This window comes from Cyprinus carpio, chromosome A18 (assembly GCF_018340385.1).
Source record: "Cyprinus carpio isolate SPL01 chromosome A18, ASM1834038v1, whole genome shotgun sequence".
Taxonomy (NCBI): Eukaryota; Metazoa; Chordata; class Actinopteri; order Cypriniformes; family Cyprinidae; genus Cyprinus; species Cyprinus carpio.
This window is the reverse complement of record NC_056589.1, coordinates 15,400,052-15,424,908: the sequence shown is the minus strand read 5'-3', so window position 1 is coordinate 15,424,908 and position 24,857 is coordinate 15,400,052. Positions and strand designations below refer to the sequence as shown.

The 24,857-nt window shown below is 39.7% G+C and overlaps 2 protein-coding genes across 6 annotated transcripts; both read right to left on the bottom strand.

Annotated features, from left to right (window-relative positions):
• Positions 1-11,664, bottom strand: LOC109081728 (B-cell lymphoma/leukemia 11B-like). 3 transcript variants are annotated; one of them, XM_042775121.1, is made up of 3 exons: positions 11,028-11,664; positions 8,193-8,507; positions 1-3,191 (listed from the first exon to the last, which is right to left on the bottom strand). In XM_042775121.1, exons 1-3 carry the CDS (start codon positions 11,077-11,079, stop codon positions 1,657-1,659), a joined length of 1,902 nt encoding a protein of 633 aa, XP_042631055.1. In that variant the 5' UTR covers positions 11,080-11,664; the 3' UTR covers positions 1-1,656. The 3 variants fall into 3 exon arrangements, with proteins under 3 accessions (XP_042631055.1, XP_042631054.1, XP_042631056.1); XM_042775120.1 differs by having other exon boundaries at positions 8,193-8,525; positions 11,028-11,658; XM_042775122.1 differs by lacking the exons at positions 8,193-8,507; positions 11,028-11,664 and adding an exon at positions 4,916-5,111.
• A 141-nt stretch (positions 11,665-11,805) lies between these two features.
• Positions 11,806-24,544, bottom strand: LOC109110694 (CLK4-associating serine/arginine rich protein-like). Of its 3 annotated transcripts, none has more exons than XM_042775117.1 (21): positions 24,387-24,544; positions 23,432-23,574; positions 23,208-23,305; positions 22,507-22,608; positions 21,286-21,365; positions 21,091-21,175; positions 20,859-20,998; positions 20,626-20,722; positions 20,380-20,458; positions 20,216-20,289; positions 19,228-19,269; positions 18,537-18,719; positions 17,890-18,207; positions 17,628-17,804; positions 16,268-16,307; positions 15,198-15,258; positions 13,547-13,605; positions 13,377-13,423; positions 13,182-13,270; positions 12,932-12,956; positions 11,806-12,833 (listed from the first exon to the last, which is right to left on the bottom strand). In XM_042775117.1, exons 2-21 carry the CDS (start codon positions 23,528-23,530, stop codon positions 12,791-12,793), a joined length of 1,938 nt encoding a protein of 645 aa, XP_042631051.1. In that variant the 5' UTR covers positions 23,531-23,574; positions 24,387-24,544; the 3' UTR covers positions 11,806-12,790. The 3 variants fall into 3 exon arrangements, 2 of the variants coding, with proteins under 2 accessions (XP_042631051.1, XP_042631053.1); XM_042775119.1 differs by having other exon boundaries at positions 23,432-23,571; positions 24,387-24,542; XR_006162471.1 differs by lacking the exons at positions 11,806-12,833; positions 12,932-12,956 and having other exon boundaries at positions 16,264-16,307.
• Between the last annotated feature and the right edge of the window lie 313 nt (positions 24,545-24,857).

Sequence of the window (24,857 nt, the reverse complement as noted above, 5' to 3'; positions counted from 1 at the left end):
TGACTTTGCCTCTGCCTTTTTAATTACCATACAAATAGGCATAGAAAAACAAATTACACCGCAAAGTTGTGGGCTACACAGGGAATTCTGGGAGAAACCACATAAGACATGACATTTCAATCAACAAAATTATTATAACAATATACAGAGGACAAAAAGAGCTTTGTTTTCGCTGCTCCCTGAAGAAACGGACACAACTGGATGTCCATCTATTTTCACATTTGTTAATACAAAAAAATTGCTTATTACATTTGATTATTTATTCTACCATATTTGTTACCACACAAACATAAACTGTAACATAACAGTTCCCTGACACTGATAATCATAAAAAAAAAAACTGTAACAATGCAAACATTCCCTGTATAGATTCATCATATATCTAGTCTCTTAAGTCTTTCTGACATATACAGAAGTGCTCTCTCAAAGGGGCCACCATTCAACAAGGTCAGCGCTTTTGTTTCCTAGCCAGTCTTTCATCAGAAATGAGGCTTTTCATTCACACGACCACAAAACACAACCTGGAGAAACCACTGACAAAAAAAGAAAAAATAACTTTTCATAGCATTTCTATGTAATCGGCAGTAAAACAATATAGTCTGTAAACAGACTAAACAGGCTCACAAAATACAAGGGGAAAAAAATCTGTTGTGCAGTAGAGTGGCTAAATAAACATATGTGATACATTTTTGTGGAATGTGTTACAAAATGCCAGCACAAACTAAAATCTATATTTACACACTGACATTCTAAATGGCAAACAAATTCTCTTCAACAGTAATAAGTGACAGTGAACATGTATTGCCACAGACCCAATCAGTCCTGTTTAACATACAGTCTCAAAAAAGGAAACAACCCTGTCGGATAGTTTGGAAAACAAGCTCAAATCTGACTTCTGTCATTTGTGCAGGTCATACTATTAACCTAACCAGGGGTGTACAATCCTGCTCCTGGAGGGTCAATCTCTTGTAGAGTTTAGCTCGACCTACTCAAACATAACTGCTTGAAAGATTTAAGTAAAGGTCCTTAAGACTTCCATTAGCTGTTTCAGGTGTGTGTTTGATTGATTGGAGTTGGAGCTGAACTCTGCAGGACACTGGCCCTCCAGCAGCAGGACTGTACACCCCTGATGTAGACCATTCCCAATTTCGATTTTTATAAACCATGAACCTTTAAGGCTCTGCAGAAGAGTGCCACAACAGTGTAATCCGAAGGTGTCCACTTCATAATTGCATTGTAGAATTCATAATCACATTGGCAGATCACCTGCACATTGCTCAGTCTTCTTGTATGATTGTCTTTTGGGCTCATAAAAAGGTGACTTGCGACTGTCTCCATATACTCTGACAGTGCTCTACTAGTCGCAATTCTGGGTTCGAAGTGCCTTGACAATGACGGTTGGGCCAAAGAGTTCAGAAGTCTTTCGATATTGCATGTAAGGATTTAACATTAGGCACTTGTACTGATATGAAAATCTATCAAATCTCGAACAGTATCAGTGTTGCACCCTACAGTGTTTCTAAGTACTGTGGTGAAATTGACAAAGGTCCTCTCGGTTTTTTGATAAGATGCGCATACTGGGTTGCGGGCAGAAGATCATCAAGCTTGGTGGTTTTGGTCACGATCAGAGTGTCGTGTAGAAGTCATATGCTATGTTTATACTGTGGTTTGACCTAACACCACAGTGCTGTCTGTTTCCTCAGAGGTAGGTGGCTCATCATCGCTGACCCTCATCTCAGCGTCGTCCTCTTTGTGCTGCTCTGATAGGTTCGCATTTGATTCTGTGAGCATTGTGATGGGTGCTCCTGATTGTTCACGGACCGAGTCGTCCTCCATTGTGATGTTGAGGTTATTGTAATCAGCATGCGGGCCCTGACTGTAGGCGCCGCCATTGGCGTGAGTGAGTCCATGGACCTTCTTGAGGTGTTTCTCCAGTGTGGCATAGACGGTGAACGGGACGGAGCATAGGTGGCACTGAAAAGGGGCACGGGTCCCACGGGCGCCATGTGTTTTCATGTGACGCGTGAGTTTGCTGCTTTGCGCGCAGGCGTAGCTGCAGAGGCCGCAGCGGTACGGTCTTTCGCCCGTGTGGCTGCGTCGGTGGACCGTCAGGTTGCTGCTGTTGCGGAAACACTTTCCGCAGAACTCGCAAGCCTCTTCTTTTTTCTTCTTGCCCCCTCCGCTGGTGACCTGCCTCCTTTCATTCTCCCTCTGCCAGTCCTGGACCATCTCCACGGCCTCCACCTCTCCATCCCATTCGCCTTGAGGACGATCCTCCCGTTCTGGACGCTTTGGTGTGCAGTTGCCGCTGGCTATCCCACTCTCGCCGCTTCCACCTGTATCTCCGCTCTCCAGAGAGCCCTCTGAGGGGCTGCCATAGGGAGACGGCTGCTGCGGTTCACCTTGACCCTCCTCATCTGCTTCTCTCGGAGGCTGATAGTAGCGCAGCAGATTGCGATCCACAGCCCTGGACTGCGAAGATGTCAGGATCAGGATAGTACCTCCCGAAGGCTTCCCAGCCTCCATACTTGTTCCATGACCACTGGAAATATCATTATCTCCTTGTCCAGAAAGTTTTCTGTCCTCATCTGCACTGGCAAAGTTGGGATCAGTTTCCTGTCCAGCAGCAGAGCGGCGGTGACTCCTCATGTGTCGTGCCAGTTCGCCACTTTGGGAGAACGTGAGCTGGCACACACCACAGTGGTAGGGCCTATCGCAGGCGTGTGTGCGGCGGTGGGCGGACAGGCTGCGCATAGAGTGAAAACCCTGACCGCAAAGCTCGCAGGAGAAGGCTGCGTGAAGTGGCGGAGAACAGTGGGGAAAAGGTGAAGCGGCCGGTGGAGATGGGGATGGGGAAGGTACTACTCCACCGTTGTTGCAGCTAACCTCCGCCAGGCGCTGCAAACACATGGAGAAGTTCATGCCCTGCAGGTCACGTGGTGCATGGCTGGAGCCGTGGGGAGGCTTGTGAAGGGGGGTAGATCGCTGAGATGACAGCTGGAATGCAGAGGCCAGTGTAGCACCCAGGTGACGTGGATCCATTATGGCTGCCGGTTTAGACGTCTGTGTGATGGTGTCATCCTCCACCTGGTAAATGTTGAGAGAATGTGCATTCTGAGCATGCTGGAGGAGAGTCCATGCGCTGGAGAACACACATTGACACACCTGGCAGGTGAAAATGGAGGGCTCTTCTGTTTTGGAGAGGAAGAAAGAGAGAGAAAATAAATTTATTAGTCAAACAACCTAAAAGCTACATTTACATGCTAAAATTACTTAGAACACATGAACAGATGGCATTTTATAAATGGCAGTACATTCAGGAGATTCAATGTGGGTCAAATGCAAACAAACAAAGCCTTTCTCATGCTATATCACCCTGTATATTTCTGACAAAATATGCTGAATGGACCGGAAATATGTTGATCATCATGACGACATGAAAATGAAACATCAGAAAGAAAGTCTGCAGGCGAACTTGATCATTTACAGAAAGCGGAACAAAACAGGTAAAACCACAAAAACATGTGAAAACAGGGTAATTACAGTCCAAGGTTATGTTTAGAAAAGAATACTAACATGCTTCTTACAGCATATTGCACAACTCAAATTGTATAATACCCAATACTAAAAACAAAATTAAACTGTAACGGTTTAAAATATTTTCAAATACCTCAATACAATGCATGCTCAATTCGGTGATATCATCTTAGAGATTATATGGTTTAATTTATATAGTAGTTTTAGTAATTTATATAGTGATTTCAAGAAAGAGAAATCATGGTGAACATGACTTCCAGCTGCATACAGCACATTTTGCCAAAAGTAGTAGAATTACCAGAAAGTAGAACTTACATTTTGTTTTGTTCTGAAAATGTAGCCTATTTTTCGGACCATTAAGATTTTTTAGATTGTGACATTTTGTCAAACTGTCGAACTTTACGGTAATGAGAACTTGAGGAAATCGTTAATATCATAAAAATATTTTCTTGAGGTCAAAAAAATCTTTACCATAATTTTTCATGTTTTTTTTTTTCCCTTCTCATTTTCGAAAGAAATGCGACCAGGATATGTTTTCATGCTAATCATCAACATCTGCATCCTGCTAAATAGTCCTACTAGTATGCTAAAGTATACAAGTGACAAAAACTCATCACCCTGACCTACTACATCACCTCACAAGAACACGTTTTCCTCATTTTTCTAATTTCTCAGGCAAATCTTTTTTTTTTTTAAGAAAAGCTGCATGTCACAAACCCCTGCAGGTGTCAGAGTAATGAGCTGGTAATAGCACCACTGTTGAGTCAGACCTGAGCAGAAAGCCTTGCATGATTAAAGGTGTGCTCACAGGAGAGCCGAATGACTGCGGAGCGAAAGATTGAGACAGAAGCAAATGAGCACGGATGGGCTCCTTTAGCAGCTCTGGTGATATTTTTAAACGTGGTTAGCTTTGTCTCTATTTCAGAGATCTGCTCGCCAATTAAGCTGCAAATTGCTAATTAGCAGAACGGGGCAAACGAAGGTTTTATGCAAATGAGTTCTGACTCAGCCTCCTTGATAAATGGGGCCTGTCTGCAAAGAGGATCCCAAAACTGTGAGGAAAATTCATTTCATTTTTTCCATTCTCTTACAAAGAGTTCAAAGCAGAGTGCTATAAGCCTCTTTTACATCTCCTCAAGTCAAAATCCTTCTGCATTTTATTGGGAGGGAGCAAAGAAGAAGATTAAAAAGAGCCTCTCCTATTCTCTTCTCTTGTACTCTGTGCCTGAAGAAGAACTCGAGTCGAAAAGCAAGAAGCCGATCTCTGAGCCCTGGGGACAGAGGTTAAAACAGGGACGAAAAGGAAGAAGTAGTGTTCAATTTAAAAACAAAAAGAAATAGCTGCACAGGTCATGAAAAACAACAGAAAAATCATCACCCCTGTGACTGCACCTTCGCCCGCTCCAAGCAACACCCCTTCTGCTTCCAAATCTCTCCCTCGGGTGGAGAGCGCAAGGAGGGTGGAGGGGGGCTTTTGTCTCAGGGTCTTGAAGTGAAACACAATACCCAGCCTCTCTCGCTTTCATTCTTCCCCTCACTCTTTTTGTAAGGATTCCCATTTGGCCCAGGGTAGCAATTGCATATTAAGCAGAAGCAATAACTGCTAATTAAAAATGCAGATTGGCTGAGAGCGCTAACGAGCAGCAGGCAGAATCTTCTCTCTCTAGGGAACACACACACAGAGAGAGAGAGAGAGAGAGAGAGAGAGAGAGAGAGAGAGAGAGAGAGAGAGAGAGGGAGAGAGGAGAGGAGAGAGAGAGAGAGAGAGAAGAGGAGAGAGAGAGAGAGAGGAGAGAGAGAGAGAGAGAGAGAGAGAGAGAGAGAGAGAGAGAGAGAGAGAGAGAGAGAGAGAGAGAGAGAGAGAGTTGAAATGAAGAGCTAAGAGAAGTTGGAGGAAATAAAAATAAGACTATTGATACACTGTCTACACTAATTCAATAATCCATAACTGCTGCACCGCGGTCTCCAAAATCTCTCTCTGTCACCTTTACACCCACACATAAGCGCACACACACTCACGCACTCCTGTCTCATGGGTTGTGGGCTAACTGAATTTTCATTGGATGAGTCAAAATGAAAGCGCAAATACAACATACATATAAAACGCCCTCATCCACCCAAGCAGCACAAAAATCTATCCTTTTGGGGTCCAAGATTTGCCAAGAATTGGGCTACTTTAAATCTTTGGCACCTATGGGGGTGGGGGGGGGGAGGGGTTATTGGATGACTTTAAAAATACAGTTTTTTTTAACCAATACAAATACTTTTTAAATCAATACAAGCTTGTTTAGAGATAAACTAAAGATTACTTTTAATGGTTATTAAATTATTGAGTTTTTAAAGAATATGAGTGTCCAGTATGGGTTAATATCCTAAAAGCAAAGTCTAATATCAGCAGACAAGCGATATGGTACCAATATAATAGATCTAACTACACACAACACAAGTAAAATACATATGGTAAAAATAGCAATGGCTTTTTTTCTATGGTTATGATGAACTTTGATTTTTTTTTTTTTTTTTTTTTTTAATGCTTTAACCTACATCATATGTTATCCCTATTCCTACAATTGAAATGTGGAAATGCTAAATAGTTAAAATAGGGACTCAGTGTATTTGTTTTTGGGGTGGCATTGGCAAGGATTTTAAAGACTGTGATCAGTAAGATTTTTTTTATTAATACTTCTTTTAGCAAGGATGGATTAAATTGATCAATACTGATGGTAAAGGCGTCTTAATTGTTACAATATTTCCATTTTTAAATAAATGCTGTTCAACAACCATTTTGAACATTGATAAGAAATATTATGGACCTGGCAACCCTGACCTGTCTGTTAAAACAAGTCATCATTCACTTACACTAATAACATATACTCATTTTGAACTGTCTATCAAGCACAACTTTTACACTTCAGGCAGTTCCTTCTCAGACCCCATCTCTCATTCTCATTCTTCTGTCATTGAAGACTCAAAATCTTTGCATCGATAATAACCCAAGACTGTTGACAGTGAGGAAGTAACACATAAGCATATTTTGCACTTCTCAACCCTGACACCTTTATCAGCAACATACACCTTCACACACACACACACACACACACACACAATATTTTGGAATTTTTTGAACCAAAAAAAAAAAATTCTGCAAAAGTGACTGAACCCCAGAGAAGCAAGAAACGTGGACGGACGGAAGCAGAGCACAAAGAGGAAGGAAGCGCAAACATGTGTACGTACAGGAGGGAGTGACCTGAAAGCAAATACATGTTTCGTTGATAACGATCAATCATAATCATTTGCTTGCCTCTATAAACTGTCTGTAGTTATAAACTAATAAATGTTTGCTTTGCTCATGCTGTAGGGTGAAAGCATCCTGCCCATATGAGGAAGCAGTTCAGGTCACGGTTCAATAACATCAGGCTGAGAAACACCAGCACCTGCACAGGCCGCCGATTCCCTTTAGGGCCAACTACTGCACTGAAAAACACTGAAGTAGCTTTGACACACACACCAACATCCTGTTTAAAAATTCAACAGAATTCAATGTTTCACCACAATTCTTCTACATTCTTAAAAATAAAGGTTTTTTTATTGCCATCTTAGCTTCCACAAAGAACCTTCAACATCCATGGAAACTTTAATAAGACTATTGATACACTGTCTACACTAATTCAATAATCCATAACTTCTTTTTTAAAAAGGTTATTTAGATTACTAATATGTTAAAGTATTAAAACCTGCATATGACCATTTGGCTGGAAGTGACAGTTTACAGTTAATTTTCTTTAATTAGAATTTTTTTTACACATATCTATTGTTTTGCTTCAGAAGACATTGATTCATTAACTGGATTCGTATGGATTACTAGCTTTGTGTGGTTTTCGAAACGTCAACTTTAGCGTTCATCTACACTTGCATTACATAGACTCACGGAGATGGATCATTTCTCTAAAAGTCACTGTTTGTGTTCATCTGAAGATTAAAAATCATATAGATCTGTGACTGCATGAAGATGAGTAAACAAACTGTTACGAACTGTTTACTGAAAGGTTCTTTTGGGAACCCAAAATGTTTTTTCTATGAACCTTTATTTTTAAAACTGTGCGGTGCTTCAACAGGCAACAGATTCATAACTCAAGGTCAACAACGGGAAAAACATCAAATTTCGAGACGATTTTAAATAGCGCCATAAGAGGACAGGAACGAAGCAATTCACACAGGACTCTGGGAATAACACCATATCAGCACCTGCTCTGACTGACAGTGCTGGAATAATGAGGGGTTTGAGGAAAGTGTGTGTGTGTGTGTGCGAGAGCTCTGGGAGTTGTGCAGTTTGGTGGCCTGACTGTGCCGTGTTTACCTGGCCACTTCACCTGAGAGACAGAGCTAAGGAGATGCTCAGGTGTGCTCAGGTGCCTTTCTGCCATCCCCCAGGGTGCATGCATAAGTGTACGTTTGCTCGCGTGTGTAGCAGAACTACCTATCTCTTCCACACAATTAGGCCCAGAGTCTCTAACTCCTGAACTCACCAAGCCCTCAGCGCCACAGCAACGGCAGCCTAATGAGCCGGACTGGGGACAAGGTTGTTAAATGAGGGGACAGTTTTACAAAAAAAAAAAAAAAAAAAAAAAAGACACTAATTAGCACCTAGAACTCACCAGCTCGGTTGGCCTCCACCCTCACACCTGGCTCTTCCTTCCATCTCTTGTCCGTCATACGCCGGAGCTCCACGTAACCCGCCTCCACCTGCGTTCCTTGGCCGTATCGCAGCGTCCGATTGGCCGGAGAGGGAGGAGTGTGGACCTGAGGCCTGGCTCTAGCTGTGCCGCACCCGCCCTGTTTGTGCTGGATGAAGGTGAGGATGTGGGCCAATGGAAAGGCTTGACCACACTGGCCACATGTCAACAGGTCACGGCCTCCATCATCAGGCTGAGGCACCTGCTCAGGTGATGGCGAAGAGTCGGCGGGGATAACTGTGGAATCCAGAGCGTCTGTGAGCGGAACAACACAAAAAAAGCTGTAAAAACACTCTTTGTTCAGAGAGTCCCTTAGAACTCTTGAAGTGACCCAAGTGAGTGGCTTTGCAAAAGCCTTGTTTCTCTTCTAATGTGCTACTTTCAGTTCTCTGCATTTGTCTGCATACTGCTAAACTGTCATCATAAGCACGGCTCTGTCTGGTCAGCAGATACTGACCACTTCCTGTGTCTCTGCCACCGAGGTTTGCTTTGCACAGGAAGCAGCACGATGCAGCTCCGACCCACTTGAGCAATTCGCCCATTAGAGCATGCTGATATATCAGGCACATTGCACTGTAGTCGTCCTACCACACTCACAAGTCTGCTGATCTAAACAAGGTGTCTTTCACACCACTCATAACCGCTGTGGTGAATGAGCAATGCAGTATGTAAATCTAGCCAAGCCAAAGCTTAGCCAAACAGGATTTTGCAACCAAGACAATAAAAAATGCCTACTTTGAGTGGGTAAACACAAACTTTTAAAAATGTATCTGTGTCTAAACTGGAAATCACTTTAATATTTTGTCCCTTAGTGAATGTAATGCTATTTTTACACTGCAAGGTGGCAAAGAAGCTGCATATATTCTGCAAAAAGTGCATTTAAACTGAATAATGCTGCACAGCGGACACACAAAGAATTACTTTTCTTTTTATCAAATTAATCTTTTAAAATGAATTCATGAACATAGAAACATTCAAATATATACTCTCCAACTCTAATAGTAAAAGACAATGCTGCAATGTTGCTGCATTTCATTCACACAGTAGCAAAGCAGCATTAGGGCCACCTGAGGTGGATCAAATCTGCATATTTTACTACATCTTTTATTTTTATTTTATTTCACTACTCCGACCACCTTTAACTTGGCTGTATAGAGACTTCGACTTCAGAGAGGAACTTGCCCTTTGGCCTGGGTGCCGCTGTGATCACGGACTCCAGGGCGCGCGCGCGCGCAAACACACACACACACACACACACACACACACACACACACACACACACACACACACACACACACACACACACACACACACACACACACACACACCTCACAGCCTGGACTGGATCCACCTGCCCGGGCTAGGCTGTCCATGCCGATGCAGGTACAGACAGTCCCGAGGAAGGGAGGATTTCACCAGTGGTTACTCAAAAATGTCACCTTTCCTGTTTCAGCAGCTCTGGTTGTTTGTGCCGACACGCAAAAGGCGCGGCTGCTCTTCTCATACACACATCAGTAACTGGAAGTCCGACTGATTTAAGTGAATCGGTTCTTTCGAGCGTTTAGCGGTTGTCAAGGACCACGTGATAACGTGAAAACATCTCGCTGTGGGAATATATTACATGCTCTAAATCGCTCAGTAAAGCCATTAATAGGCACATGTTGCGGTTTATTGCTGTTTTCTATTAATGTGGATGTTTACTGTGATTTAATGTGTCTCTGTTCAATTGTAGCCATGATTTAGCAAACAAAAAGTCAGTTAGAAACTAAATGTAATTTGTATTTGCATTATAAACAAGAATAAAATTTACTTGCATCTCAAATTAAACTATGTTAAAAAAATTAATTACGTAAATGCAACTGTTTCGTATCCGTGTTGATAAATAGCTACAATCACGCCGTAACATTTGAATAAGTTTATAAACATTTGAAATCGGTTTTTAAAGTATCTTATTTTTTCAGTGAAATCCTTCACTGAACAAATCCAAATCAAAGAACATTTACGGTTTGTACAATATAACACACACACACATTAAACTAAACTCAAGTCTTGTGGTCAGGCGAGGCACGCACAGCTGCCCGCAGTTAGAGAAGATAAAACAAACAACAAAAAGATCCTGTCATGATCAAAACAATATTTCACAGCAATATGTATACGCACACGTTTTACGATGACTATGTTCATCATTCAAATATTTAGATCAATAAACAAAATTATATTCAGACGAAGCGCACTTGTCAACGGGTAAAACAAACGTGTTCAGTACCGTCAGAGAATGAGGATGTGTGTAAATAAAATGAAACCTAATGGAAAAATTAAGAAGTTCACGTTAAGGTATGAAAGTGACGACACAAGACACAGATATTGTGAAGATGCAATAAGGAAGTGCGATGTTATTGCTCTAACTCGGTCAGAGTGTCTGAGACACTTAACCCTAAAATCTCTTAAATAGCCTGTAAATGTAAATTTGAACGGAATGGCTACTGATAAGATACTGAACGCTCGTCAGCAACACGTACAAATAAAAACATGAGGGTAGGTTTATTATTTCAACTCCAATGTCAAGTTCTGTAACGTTACACGCACTGGAGAGAGCCACAAACCACGTGAAAAGTTATTACATTGATAACGCGTTATCGGTTACTGATCACTCATACTCTCATTCTCACACTCCCACATGGTCCATAGTAGGTTCTCCATAAATATGTTGCGTTTTAGCGTTTAAAAGTGGATAAAGTTGTCTTAAATCCAGCTTACCTTGCATTGCGCTCAGGTGTTGCGGCCTGCTGCCGAGTTTCCGTCTGGACATAGTGAGAGAAGATCCTCTGAGACTACACCAGAACTAAGCGCACACTATAAATCTCATAAAACGGCAGTGATGCGTGACTTGACTGTCGTTCAGTTCCGTGCCCGTCAGTGTTCAAGTTCACACTGTCTGCTGGCCCTACAGGAGGAGGAGGAGGAGGAGGAGGAGGGCATGAGGAACGCCTCCAGCCCGCCCATCATCATCCTCATCCTCTTCATCCTCATCAGCCCTCAGTCTTATCATAACTGACCTCGTTAAACAACTCCGCTTAGGCAGCAGCATCAGGGGCACTTTAAATGATCCAAACTCTTTCTATTCCTTATCTATCTGTCGTACAGGATAATTATGTAAATAGTCGCTTTGATAGCGCGCAGCTGCTGCTCTGACACCAATAAAACGAGCTGGTTAAGGATGTGGGTGAAGAGGAAGTGGCTTTATCGAGGTCGACTGAGACAGGTGTTTGTTTGCTGTCCGGCTTATTTCGAAACCCAAAGTAACTGTCGCTTTACTTTCAGACACTTGCTTCTCTTTTGTGGACAGTGCAGCCACGCGAGGACTGCTGGAAGGTGTCTTCGTGTATAAAGCGGTCAAGTGCCCATTCAAAATTTCAAAAAACAGCAATATGAGTCGAATCGCATGCTATTTCTAATGGTGGAGCGCGCCATCTGGCGGTTACAAAAGGTAACGGTTGTTTTCTACGTACATGAGGAAAACACTTGACGCCAGGGATATTTTCATCAACGATTAGGTTTTTATTTCAATGTCAAAATCTATAATCACTGATGACTGCTTCTACTACAAGAAAAAAAAAAAAAAAACACCAGATATTTACATTGCCAAGTAAAAAAGATTATGGCATTTAAAATCTACATTTTCTGTGAAAGAAATTTCATCACTGTTAAATGAATGTATTATATACAATGATGAGGTAAAATGTGTAGATTCGTCATTAATAGAGACGGATAACCGCAAAACAAGTTTTAGTGACCCTCGCTGATCTTGTTTTTCTTCCATTGAACACAAAAGGAGACATTAGGCAGAATGACGTGGTTCCTTAAAGTCAGTCATGTGTGTTTGGAACAACATGAGGGTGAGTAAATGACAGAATTAAGAGTTTTTTTTAGGTGAACTCAATCTTTAATGGGGGTGAGAGACACGAGGGAAAGGATAAGATTCATCCCAATCTTATGTCACAAAATTCACCACAGATTGACTCAAAATAACCTGCAAAGCTTATTAGAATCCTAGCAGCTCAAAGCATTCCTGGCAGCCCTGCGGCGTAACATCAAGAATGGCAGACGAAATGTGTTTTCAGAGCATGTTAATTTTCACATTTTAGAAATGACTGTTTCCACTTCATCCTTTACTACAGGGGTGTCAAACTCAGTTCCTGGAGGGCCGCAGCCCTGCAGAGTTTAGTTCCAACCCTGCTCCAACACACATACCATGTAGTTTTCAAATAAGCTTAAATGATTATATTAGCTGGATCAGATGTTTAATTAGGGTTATATCTAAACTGTTCAGTGCTGTGGCCCTCCAGGAACCGAGTTTAACACCCTTGCTTTAGAAGATGTAAAAGAGAAGTGAGTGAAATTGATTTTATTGATATGGTTTTCCCCAAAATTCTATGTAAACTCTTGCCATCATGGTCACCATTCACTCCTTAAACATCTGTTTGACGTCTTGAGGCCTGACTGTTTTATCAGCAGATGCTTCAGTGCCGGTAATGAGGACTCCGTGATCTTGAGCGTGATCTCCTATTGAGGAAGACAGTAGAAATGGTTGAAATGAGCCTCAACGACAGTACATTTAGATGAAATAGACATGTGTCTGGTTCAGACTGGTTTCAGCATACCTCCTGGATGAGCTGTAGTCTCGACCTGTGGAGTGTTCAAGATTTATGATTAGAATCTTCTTCAGGAGTTAGATTTTGCATATGTCTTAATTGTTACCACCCTGTGTATCTACAGAATCCTTCACTACCAAGAATAAAGCACAATTCAGTCCACAGAACGAGTCTTTCATAATGTGGATAACAACATGACTATCACTATACGAAGAGGGGATTCTTTGGTGGGAGGCTCTTACAGTCCAAATAAACTCACCGTATTTGGCATTGGGGGAGGGCGAGTGACTCTGACGTCCGTAGCGCCTCTCCCATTCATCTTTCTCTTTTTCCCGCCGTTCCCGTTCCCTACAAGACCAAACAATGACCAAACTGTATCCTCTTCTTTACAAACTAAGAGGACAGTTCCCACAACATGAACATGCTGCACATGTATATACATGCTCGGACTCACTTCATGCGTATTTTCCGTGCCATTGCACGAAGTACTCCTTCTCGTTCCTGTGATGGGAGGCGAAAAAAAACAAAAACTTGAGCGTTAAAGTTCAGATCTACCTGGAATAACCCTACCCACTCACATACCAACTGTACACCCACACAACAACTGTACACCCACACTTTTACCTGTCGCTTGTGCTCTTGTTGCTGGATCTTGGCTTGTGCTGCCTTCTTATCCGCCTTGGCTGATGAAGGTGAAAGCAGAAAGTGAGGCAGGGTCAACAGGCTTTTATATTACTTGTCTTTCTCATAACATAGACAGCTTTGGAAAGTTACGTACACCACTTTTGAAAACTTTGAGGTCAGTAAAAAATAAAGAAATTAATACTTTTATTTATGACCAAAAGTGTCATTAAAGGCTTATATAATACTACATAAGATTTCTATTTAAAAAGCAGTTTTTTGAACTTTCTATTCATCAAAGAATCATGTGAAAAAAGTATCAGTTTCCACAAAAAATATTAAGATGCACAGAAATTTTCAATATTTATGTTTCTTGAACAACTAATCATCATATTAAAAAGATTTCTGTAGGTTCAAGTGACACTCAAGACCATTTACTGAAGCTATTACTCCAGGCTGCCGAAAATTCAGCTTTGCTACCACAGGAATAAATTGTATATATAAATATATATTATAGAGAACAATTGTTTTTAATTCACTAATATTTCACAATATTAATGTTTCACTGTAATTTGTGTCAAATAAAGGCAGCACAAGAGATAAATAATAATAATAATAATAATAATTTAAAATAAAACAACTGACCATAGAAGGATTGTTTTTGTGATCAGAGCTGTTGAACAGAATTTTCGTTTGATAAAAGATCAAAGAAACAGATGTATATATGTAAATGTGATGTAGTCAAATTAATAATTTAAAATAACAGTTTTCTATTGTAGGGTGTTTTAAATTGCAATTTATTACTGTGATGGCAAAGCTGAACAGAATATCCTAAATCATGCTGATTTGGTGCTCAAGAAACAATTATAAATGTTGAAAAAATATGTTGAAAAACATATAATATATATATAAAAAATATATAATAATATATATATATAATATATATATATATATATATATATTTGTGGAAACTGAAAAAAGGTAATGTATTAAAGAGAGATTTTTATTTTGAGACTTGCTAAATATGACATTTATCAGTGTTATAAAATCATTTGTTATTAAAGCTTTTGAGCAATAGTTGATGTCAAAGATAAGAACCGACAGAAATGAGGATGCACAATATAAATTTTTGACTGATAAATGTATATAAAAAAATAAATAAAAAAAACTGATATGGTACCGATATACTGTGCATGCCTACCATAAATGTGACCCTGGAGCACAAAACCAGTCTTAAGTCAGTGGGGTATATTTTTAGCAATAGCCAAATATACATTGTATGGGTCAAAATAATAGATCTTTCTTTTATGCCAAAAATCATTAGGATATTTAAAAGATGTTCCATGAAGATATTTCATAAATTTCATACCGTAAATATATCAAAACTTAATTTTTGATTAGTAAAATGCATTGCTAGAACTTCCTTGGGACAACTTGATTTTTTTGCACCCTCAGATTCCAGATTTCCAAATAGTTGTATCTCAGCCAAATATTGTCAGATCCTAATAAACCATATATCAATGGAAAGCTTATTTATTCTGCTTTCAGATGATGCATAAATCTCAATTTTGAAAAACTGACACTTAAGACTGGTTTTGTGGTCCAGCCAGGGTCACAAATATGGAATAAGAAGATGGTTGATATAGTAACTCACATTGCTTGTTTAGAGCCTTCTGCATTCGGAGTTTGAGCTTCTCTTGTGGCGTCATTTTGGGCTGCAATGGACACAAAGACTTTAGAACAAGTAGGACGGAAAGTTTTTGCAAAGAATAGCAGCTGACAACAAGTAATCTATTTTACTAGCTTAAACTTGTGTCATGTCATGCAGAAGGATGAGAGTGTTTTAAACTACATACAGATAATTTATATGCTGCATGTTGAACAGCAGCAGTTTTAAAGAAATGCCTGTGATGTTTATGTTATAGATGCAATTTAGGTATAAGTGTGAACAGACAAATATGGGCAGCCATTTAGAACAGTACAGCGCTATGTCCACTCTTCTTCTCACCAGGTAAGATACGTCAATTCGATGGAACAGTTACAAAATGGCAGCTACTGTAGCCATTTCAGAAGGTGCTGCCTTGAAGCTGTTCAACCTTTACACACAAGGACAATCTGTATTGACTTATGCAGGTGTGTTTGTGTGTGTGTGAGTGAGTGAAGTTGCTCTGCCTGTCTTGACAAGCCCAGTGCAGAAGCAACACCTGAGCTGTTTAACTGCTGAGCAAACCTGCTAAGAACCTTTATTCCTTTGAAGTTTTCCTTTCATCAGCTCACAGTCATACACAGGTGTCTATCAACAACCCATCATTCAGATAATACTTAGATAAATAAGAGTGCATGTATCATTTCCTTAAATAGAAAACAAATCTATAGCAGTTCCAAAGAAGAGCACACAGAGATATCTGGGTCCTTTAGAGAAAGAGTTGGTCACTCCCTGCCTCATTCTTAAAAAAAAAAAAAAGTTAAAAAAAAAAAAAAAAAGTTTGGTTTGTTCGTATGTTGATGTTTTTCTGATAGACCACTGAAATCTGTGAAATGTGGGAAGATGGTAGCTGAGTGTACAGCCAATCAAAAACACATCTAAAATGAGAACAAAGGCTCTCTGAAGAGCCAAGAGATGGGCAGGAGCCCCAGCCTGATTGTTAACTGCATCAGCCTGTCAGGGGTGAGGGAGGCGGAGTCTTTAGCAACAAATTCGAGATGCATCAAATTCTTACTGACTTTGGCAGCTCCAGTCTCTTTACCACCCGGATTTTCAGGCCTAGGGAAGAAAAAAATGATACAGAATTTTTGGTCAGTTGTCACTTTTTAGGCATGTGACAAAATATAAATATAATAATAAAAACAGAATATTGATCATTTTATTTTACAGAAGTAAAACTGCAATACTAATACTTCTTAACCCTATAAACCCTACTGTATCATTGTTCGTCTGTGGCCTGTGTAGCGCCTCCCCCTGGTTTCTGTCTCTACCCAGTATCAACATGATCAAAACTAGGGATGGGTATTTTTCAAAAATACTGTATTCGAATATATGGAATATATCATAAAAAACAAATATTTGAATATTCATTTATTTAAATGACATTTAACGAGAAAGAAGTTATTTTTTAATAATCAAGTTTTTGGCACCATTTCTGAACAAGTTTATGATTAGGCATCATAAACAACAATGTTCTACAACGAAGTTACGTTATAGCTCAAGATTTTCCATTTACTTATAAACGTGTGTAAATAATAATAATAAGAAAATTATATATATATATATATATGAAAAAGAACAAAAGTATTCAAGCTCAAGCCGAGGAAACTGAAAAAATAAAGCAGACTGTGCCAATTACAGTACAATAATAATATCCACATAATAGTTGCCTCTTCAGTCTGCTAACAATAGGAACAGATGTTCCACAGACACAAAGTTTGTTACAGCGCTTTGTGCTTTCTGTTCTTAAACCACTCTCCCTCGAGAAAACTTAAAGGAAGCATGTATCTCAGGATCATTTCGCTATTAAATGCTCTCCTCAGCTCACTCGGGGAACAGCTGGGTTTACCTGCAGTCTGAATGCAGTGATGGACAGCTGCTGTAATTCCTCACTCAACTGGTGTTTGGATTTCATGTGATTTCTCATTATGGTGGTGCTATTACAATAACTCAGTTTCACTGATTTATTTGATCAAAAGTAATTCTATTTTGTAAGATCATTTTGATCAAAGTAATTCCAAACTCTGCGAGGCAGAACACCTCATTCTGTGATCAGACATAAATCAACTGGTTAACATGCTCCACAGCGCCACCCAGTGCACTTAGTTATAACTGACTTTTAGTTTGCATGCTTAGGATTTATCATGGATTCCCTGCATTTATGGCCAGCAAAGCAACATGTTTCATTTACTTGCCAATGCCAATTTTTACTCCCATTTGGGACTTGGATAAAATAAAATTGATTTGAAAAAGCAGGAATTTCTTTTTCTCAAGTTTATGGAATATACAAGGGCCATATTTCTCAGGGCGGAAAATCCCATCCCTGACTTTTTGTATGTAAAGTCTATCTATAGTGCTTTCAGGTTTGTTGCAACTTACTTTCTCAGTTTGTCAGCAGAAGCAGATGTAGGTGGAGCAGAATGGGAGGAGGGGGAAAGGCTGCGGCTCGCTGCAGGTGAGTGGGAGGGGCTTTGACTGATGCTCCCGCCCCTCTTGTATGCTGAGCTACGACTCCGCCGCCGGTAACGATCACCTGAATGAGAACGTGAGCGAGACCTGATGGAGAGATTGTTTCATCCAATCAATTTCACAAAAGGAAACCCTTAACAAGGGTTTGAAATTCTTTAGCAAGCTCTCTTGCCTGGTTCGTCTGTGGCCTGTGTAGCGCCTCCCCCTGTCCCGGTCTCTGTCTCTTTCACGGTTTCTGTCTCTACCCCGATCTGTGGAACGAGACCTAGTCCTGTCGTATCGTCTCCTTGAGCCAACTCCTCCACTGCGTTGCCGTGAACGGGAGTCAGACCGCCGCCGAGAGCAAGATCGAGACCTGGAGTAACGGCTGTCCCGGTCCCTGCCCCCGCGAGAACGACGACTCCGGCGGGAACGTGAGGATGAATGTGAGGACCGATGTGAAGAGGAGCGGGAGGAAAAGGACGAGTGACTGGAGGAAGAACGTCTTCGGCTAAAAGAAATACACAATGTGCTATGTCATCACGAGCCACCTACAAAAATCGATTAAAATCACAAGACAAACCAAGCCCTTCCAGCTGTCAAAATTTAATTATTCCACACCAGTTTTAACTCAACATATCAACATACTAAATGGGCAACACAGACAATGGTTTGGTTGGTCTCTCATCTGTTTTAAGTGATCACCATTCATTTTGAAGCTCAACCTGTGGCAATTCTCTTAGCACACTGGCTGCATGCTATCACAGCTGAACAAGCTTATGAATAAATGAAGAAAAAAGCCACTAAGGAGCCATAAAGTAGAAAGGGGAAGTTACCGACCGGGAGCCCCTGCTATGACCTGCGGTGTTGGAGGAGGTGTGGCTTGACGCCGCCGCAGGTGGGGCTTGTGTAGCTGATGCTCCCTCATCATCACTGCCCCCAAAACTGGTGATGAAAGTGATCTTATCTTTGCCTGGAGTTCGAGAACGAGAGCGTGACTCCGAACTTGAGTCTGACTCTGGCCTGGGACAAAAAGGAGGGAAAATAGAGTGGTAAGAATGAAACATTATCAATACATGATGTACACTACTAATAAAAAGTTTGGGACCATTACTCCATTCTTTAGTGTCACATAATCCTACAGGAATCATTTTAATATGCTAATTTGGTGCTCCATAAATGTTTCTTATTCGTATTAATGTTGAAAACAGCTGTGCTGCTTAATATTTTCATGGAAACCACTTTTAGGATGAATAGAAAAAAACAGCATTTATTTGAAATAGAAATCTTTAGTAACATCATAAATGTCATTTAGTGTCACTTTATCAATTTATGAAAAAATAAAATAAAATAACGGATCCCAGGTAGTGTATGCAGCAGTTGATACATAATATATCTGTTATCTGTTCCATACTGATCATTAATGTTGAAGTTTTTATATATATAAATATTTGATTTTGGTCAGAATTTCAATATTGGGGCAATCTGAATTTCAGTTCAATGTGCTAAGTATCAACCCATTATCACTTACCGTTTGTAGGGGTCGTATGTAGGACTGTCTCTTCTGGCATAGCTGTTTTTGAAATGTACATAAATAGAAATTTCAATTAATTTTCAATTCAGTTCATCAATTTCAATAACGTGTAACTGATGCACATTATCACATTTACACACACACATACATCATGGCTTGAATTTCGTTTTTTGGAAAATGGGGAGGAATTCCCCCTTTAGGTGGTTCTAATTTGAGGGGGAGTTAGGGTATTTCTTTTTAGACATTTTAAAACTACAATCATCCAACCTAGATGTTTCATCACCCAGTGTATTTGTGTTTTACAATTTATAATGTTGTTGATTCATATTTATATTGTGAGTAAGATACTTTTAACTTTCAAACTCTGAATTGAATTTGAATTGAACTCAAAAAGACAAGTAAACAGTCAGTAATAAAATAAGAATAGATTAATGACAAGCAATGGCACAAACAAATACAATAACCAGATACAACTAAAATTTTTACTTTATTGCTTTACGTTTTTTTTAGGTACAGAAATACCACAGAATCAGAATAATCTATTTAACTTTAAGATAACACTGGTTAGTCTTCAATGTATAAATAAACATTAATGACAGAGCAGCAGGTTTATTTAGGTTGCTGTCTCTTTAAGACCTCATCCACGGATCAAACTGTTACACATAAGTTTTGTTTCTCAACAGTTTACATTATCTCAAATAGCCTGTATACTGACAATGTTTAGTATAAATCGACTTTTTTACATGAATACTCATCAAGACGGGCACTTTAACATTTTTGGATGTATTTGGCTGTTTACACGCAAAGGCGCGCACTCTCAGATGCATCTCCATGTGTGTGCGCTTTGGGTGTGAGGTGTGTGTATGTGTATGTATGTATACACAGACACAAAATTTTACATGTCAGTTAATTATTGGGTAGTCAGTGACACAAAACACTATTGCTTATCTGTGGAAATGTGTAGCTATATTTTATGGGCTGTTACCTGGGTGGGCTGATCTGCCTTCCTTTCATATACTTCTCTCTAAACTCTCTTCGCTGTCTGCGAGACCGCCGGCCCTGATGGAAACAGAACAACATTACTATTACAAATACAAATAATCAAACGCATACATGGGAGGGAGGAAGTTCAAAAGATTCTGCCCATACAGAGTACATGGCCTTCTCTGCCTCCAGTGCCTTTGCATGCTTAATGGCCTCCACTTCCTCCTTGTCCTTCCTCAACATCCTAACATAAAGAAAAACTGGATTTTATCTTTACATTATGTTTGTTGAAAAAGTACAAGATCATTACAATGCATTCATTCAGATATCTTCTCCAAATAGGCTCAAGTGGTGAATTTCCTCTGATAAGTTTGCATTTTATTTAGTTAGTTAAAGAATCAGCTAACGAACCATACAAAGTCCCCGTCTGCCATGCCATAAGTGGTGGCCATCTTGTTAATCTCCGTCACCTGCTCTGGGTTCAGTTCATCTACATCCACCTCAACATCTACAAATTGGGAAAGCATTCACACACATATTGTAAGGGTGTTACCTTCTATATTAAATTAAATGACATCTTAAGTGTTTCTACATTTTAAAATGAATTATCCTAACAGGAAGTGTGCAGTGTATGAAAAACACACCGATGTCAGGGATGACTTCGTCTTCCTCAGACTCGCTGTTTTCTGAGTCATCCTCATTTCCTTTCTCCATCTGTTCATCTGGTTCAGTCACTGTGGTGTCCTCGTATGTATAACCGATCTGAGCTTTCTTCTCAGCGAGTCTAACAGTGGAAAAAAAAATGATGATGTGATCCTTCTAACAGAATGTACTTTTAGCCACATTTGTTTTAAGTACTGACGCATAAGTTCATACTTTTTCTTCTCATCCTCATTTGGTTTCTGTAGGCCACCGTAGAGTTCATCCACATAGATCTGGTACAGACACTGTTCCTCGGAGACTACAACAGGACAAGAACATTTTTGTGGATTCTTTCAAGTTTATCAGTAACATTATAAGGGTCACAACTGTTCAAGAAAAAAAAGAAGAATTAAATCAAAAGAAACTCACTGTTCGCAAAGTCATTCTGCACCAGACCTCTATAGCGCTCGTAACTGCACTTCCTCTCTTCTGATTCCTGCTCTGGGGTGCTGTGACAGAAACAATGAACTTAATCAAAAATGACACAAAACAGAAACCAGTTCAGCATTATTTTTTTTATCAAAACTTCTTTAACCCCTGGTAGGTCTTCAGTTGTTTTAGACTCATTTTTCAGAATGGTACAAAAGTTGGTGACTTTAGTGGCACTTTCTATATGAACACAATTTTTTTTTAATTTATCATAAATAACCACCACCATAGTATATGAATGGGAAATCTAAAAAATACAGAGCAATTTTTTCTTTCATCATGTCTAAATATATATTCAAATGCAAAACCTAATAAAACTATGTAGTTGTGTCTACATATACTCTTATAAGCATTTAGAGAACATACATGCCTACATATATTTATATATCAGGCTACACAGACATCTAGTTGTTACATAATGGAATTAAATATGATTTTATGTATTTCTCCTACCAAATGGCACTAATCTGCCTTCCATGCATTTGGATTTTAAATGCATTTACTATATTTTTAACTTTAACAATGTATTAATTGAAAATATGATTTTTTTTTTACCTTTATAATATTATTTTTTTATATTTGTATTTTAATATAGAAATAAATGGTGCATAATTTAGAGATGAATATTGTCAAGCATGAAATCCCCTAATATATATAATTAGGGGCCCCTAAAGGAGGAATACCAGAGGGTTAAACTAAAAAAACAGATGGAAAATTAAACCACACTATGCCACCGTTTTGGAAAGGCACCATCATATTACCTGTTTCTTTGCATACTGAAGTTTATCTATTTTGTATTTTGAAAGTGAAAGTGAAAGTCGTGACATACTCGAAACTGGTGCTCTGCTTTTAACCCATCCAAGTGCACACACACAGCAGTGAGAAGTGAACACACTGTGAACACACACCCAGAGCAGTGGGCAGCTATATCCAGCACCCGGGGAGCAACTGGGGGTTCAGTGCCTTGCTCAAGGGCACTTCAGCCATAGGTATTGAGGGTGGAAGAGAGCGCTGTTCATTAACTCCCTCCCACCTACAACTCCTGCCAGCACCGAGACTCGAACCTGCAACCTTCTGGTTACAAGTCTAAATCTCTAACCATTAGGCCACAGCTGCCCCCATTTTCCTACATGGCAGATGTATTAGGGTCAGAGTACTCACGTAGTGTTCAGGAGAGGAGGTGTATAGGTGGGGATGTAGTCCAGGTGTGCCCTGACATCAAACCTATCAATCATGTTGCTGGTATCTCCTTGCCAAGGCATCCTGTTAGGACAAAGGATGAAGTTGTGACAATTTTCCAAACTTTCCAGCATGATTAATTGAAATAAAACCAAAATCGCGATACGGCTAAGCATAATTATCAAAATGCAAAGGCTGTGATTTAACTAAATAATTATATGCATTGCATGTTTCAGAGTGAAGCAATGGCACAGTGTTCTTACATGCAAGCAGCTCATTAACCACCAGTGTTTGCAGTGTCTACACATGAACTTCATCTCTGCCTCTGCACTGAGTTTGGGTTGATTTACTGTGCATTTGGGAATGCAACATGCGCCAATCATCTTCTCATACTTGTAGGACTTATTTTTATGAGAAATGCTTATCTTCTACTTTCCAACCAAAACTACAGTTAAGTTAACGTAGCCAAAAATATCAGGTTTGTAATTTTCCAGTTTTATTATACTATTTTTCCTAAATACTTAGTATTTATTTTGATTTATTTTGTAATTTTTATAGTTTTTATAGTAGCAATAATAATTAGTATCATAGAACCATATTGATATATAATACATTGTGCACATCAAACCTAACAAACAACATGATTCCTTCCCAAATCAATGATCCGTATGCTAGTTACATACATGTTGAGGGGACTCTCAGCTGCCAGGGCTACAGCTGAATCCAGATGGATTTTGTATGCCCGGCCATGAACCTGCAGGAACTGGGCTGGATCCTTTTTCTACACAGAATGAGAGAAGTGTGATTGTTCATTTAAAACTTCTGTCCATGACCAAGATTAAGATGTGCTCAAAAAACAAAGAATGAAAGTGCAGTTAAAGTCACAGACTTTTGTTCTCTGACTTACGATTTTCTCATAGTACTCTCTGCGTCTCTCCCCACGCCGCTTGTAGTCCACCATCATCCCGCGCAGCTTGCGCTCATGTTTGCGGGCCTCCTGCCACATGACGGCTCCGCTTGGGGTTGGGGCGCGTCGGGGCAGGGCTGCTGCTAGGCGACACAGAAGGGGCAAATCAACCAACCTACCCACACTAGCTGCCACATATAATGACATTTTAAATCTGAACTTTGTATACATCTTTACATTTACAGAAAAGTATATTTCACCATGGGAAAACACATACCAAATACATTATGCTAAATTATTTTACACTGTATGGATTACCCCACTTCACGTAAGGTACTGCAGTAACTAAAGATTAAAAACATGACACTTGTGTCATATATCAATCAATGTACAATACAACTCTAATATTGTTCACGAAACCAGTAAACTGTCTTTACTGAACATAAAATGTACAAACACTTAAAGGCAAAGTTGTTTATGGGTTACAGATGAACTAACCTTAATTATAAAAGTTTGACACGGTCAGCTTCTGAGTAAACGAGGACTATGCTTGCTGCATAAATAACATAAACACTATATAAGAATAGTAAATACGCTTGACCTTTACATTATAAGAGCATAATATCTCATATTTAGCTACTCAGTAACAAAATAAAGTAAGAAAAAGTAATGATCTAGTATCTAAAGCCTCTCAGGCTAAATCCACAACATATCAATTCTGTAATTGATTTATACTGCATTTATAAACGCACTGTAAAGACTGTCCATTACTCAGCTCGTGCAACCTGCATGCAATATTAAGATTTACAGCTTACGTGAGACTATATATAATATTGCAAAACGTAGCGGAGCGGTTAACACTAGCATGCTAGCTGGCTATGTTTTATATCCAGCGTTAACAAACAGCTGGCCGTCACCAAATAGCTTTAGCGATTTCTATAATTAAATGAATTACCTGTTTATGTTTACAATCCGTATAGTGTGATTTTTCTTCACATAAAACACAGACGTCGGTCCCCAAGTGGAAAAGGCTGCTAGTTTACATACACGCTCACACGCCTCCCAGTCCCCGCGCACGCGCACTGCTCAGTTCATTGAGCTGAAGAAACAACTAGAGGCGCTAGTAGACTATTACATTGCATTTGAGAATCTATGTTCTCCTACAGGGGGCGCACTCTGGCTCATAAACACAGCGTATGCTTTATAGGCGTTTTAGGCTGACAAGCTGATTAAAAAGTGCAATGCAAATAACATTTATAGATATCATAAACAGATGGGCTTGTTACTTAAAAAATGTAATTACTCGTTAGTTACTCCTTTCAAAATTAATATTATTACTTATTACTATCTGGCAACAGTAATTAGTTACACTACTACATTACTTTTCCTTCACGCCCCACAGAAGTTGTAATTGTTTACCTTCCCC

Bases quoted from the DNA above. Each gene is read 5' to 3' on its own strand.
- LOC109081728 (XM_042775120.1), bottom strand. From the start codon at position 11,079: ATGTCCAGACGGAAACTCGGCAGCAGGCCGCAACACCTGAGCGCAATG. The intron at 8,526-11,027 runs GTAAGCTGGATT...TTCCGCTCACAG, and splicing joins ACACCTGAGCGCAATGCAAG to ACGCTCTGGATTCCACAGTT. The intron at 3,192-8,192 runs GTGAGTTCTAGG...TCTCCAAAACAG, and splicing joins GGTGGAGGCCAACCGAGCTG to AAGAGCCCTCCATTTTCACC.
- LOC109110694 (XM_042775117.1), bottom strand. From the start codon at position 23,530: ATGTGGCAGGAGGCCCGCAAACATGAGCGCAAGCTGCGCGGGATGATG. The intron at 22,609-23,207 runs GTATGTAACTAG...TTGTCCTAACAG, and splicing joins GCTGAGAGTCCCCTCAACAT to GATGCCTTGGCAAGGAGATA. The intron at 15,259-16,267 runs GTCAGTAAGAAT...TGTCCATTGCAG, and splicing joins AAGAGACTGGAGCTGCCAAA to CCCAAAATGACGCCACAAGA.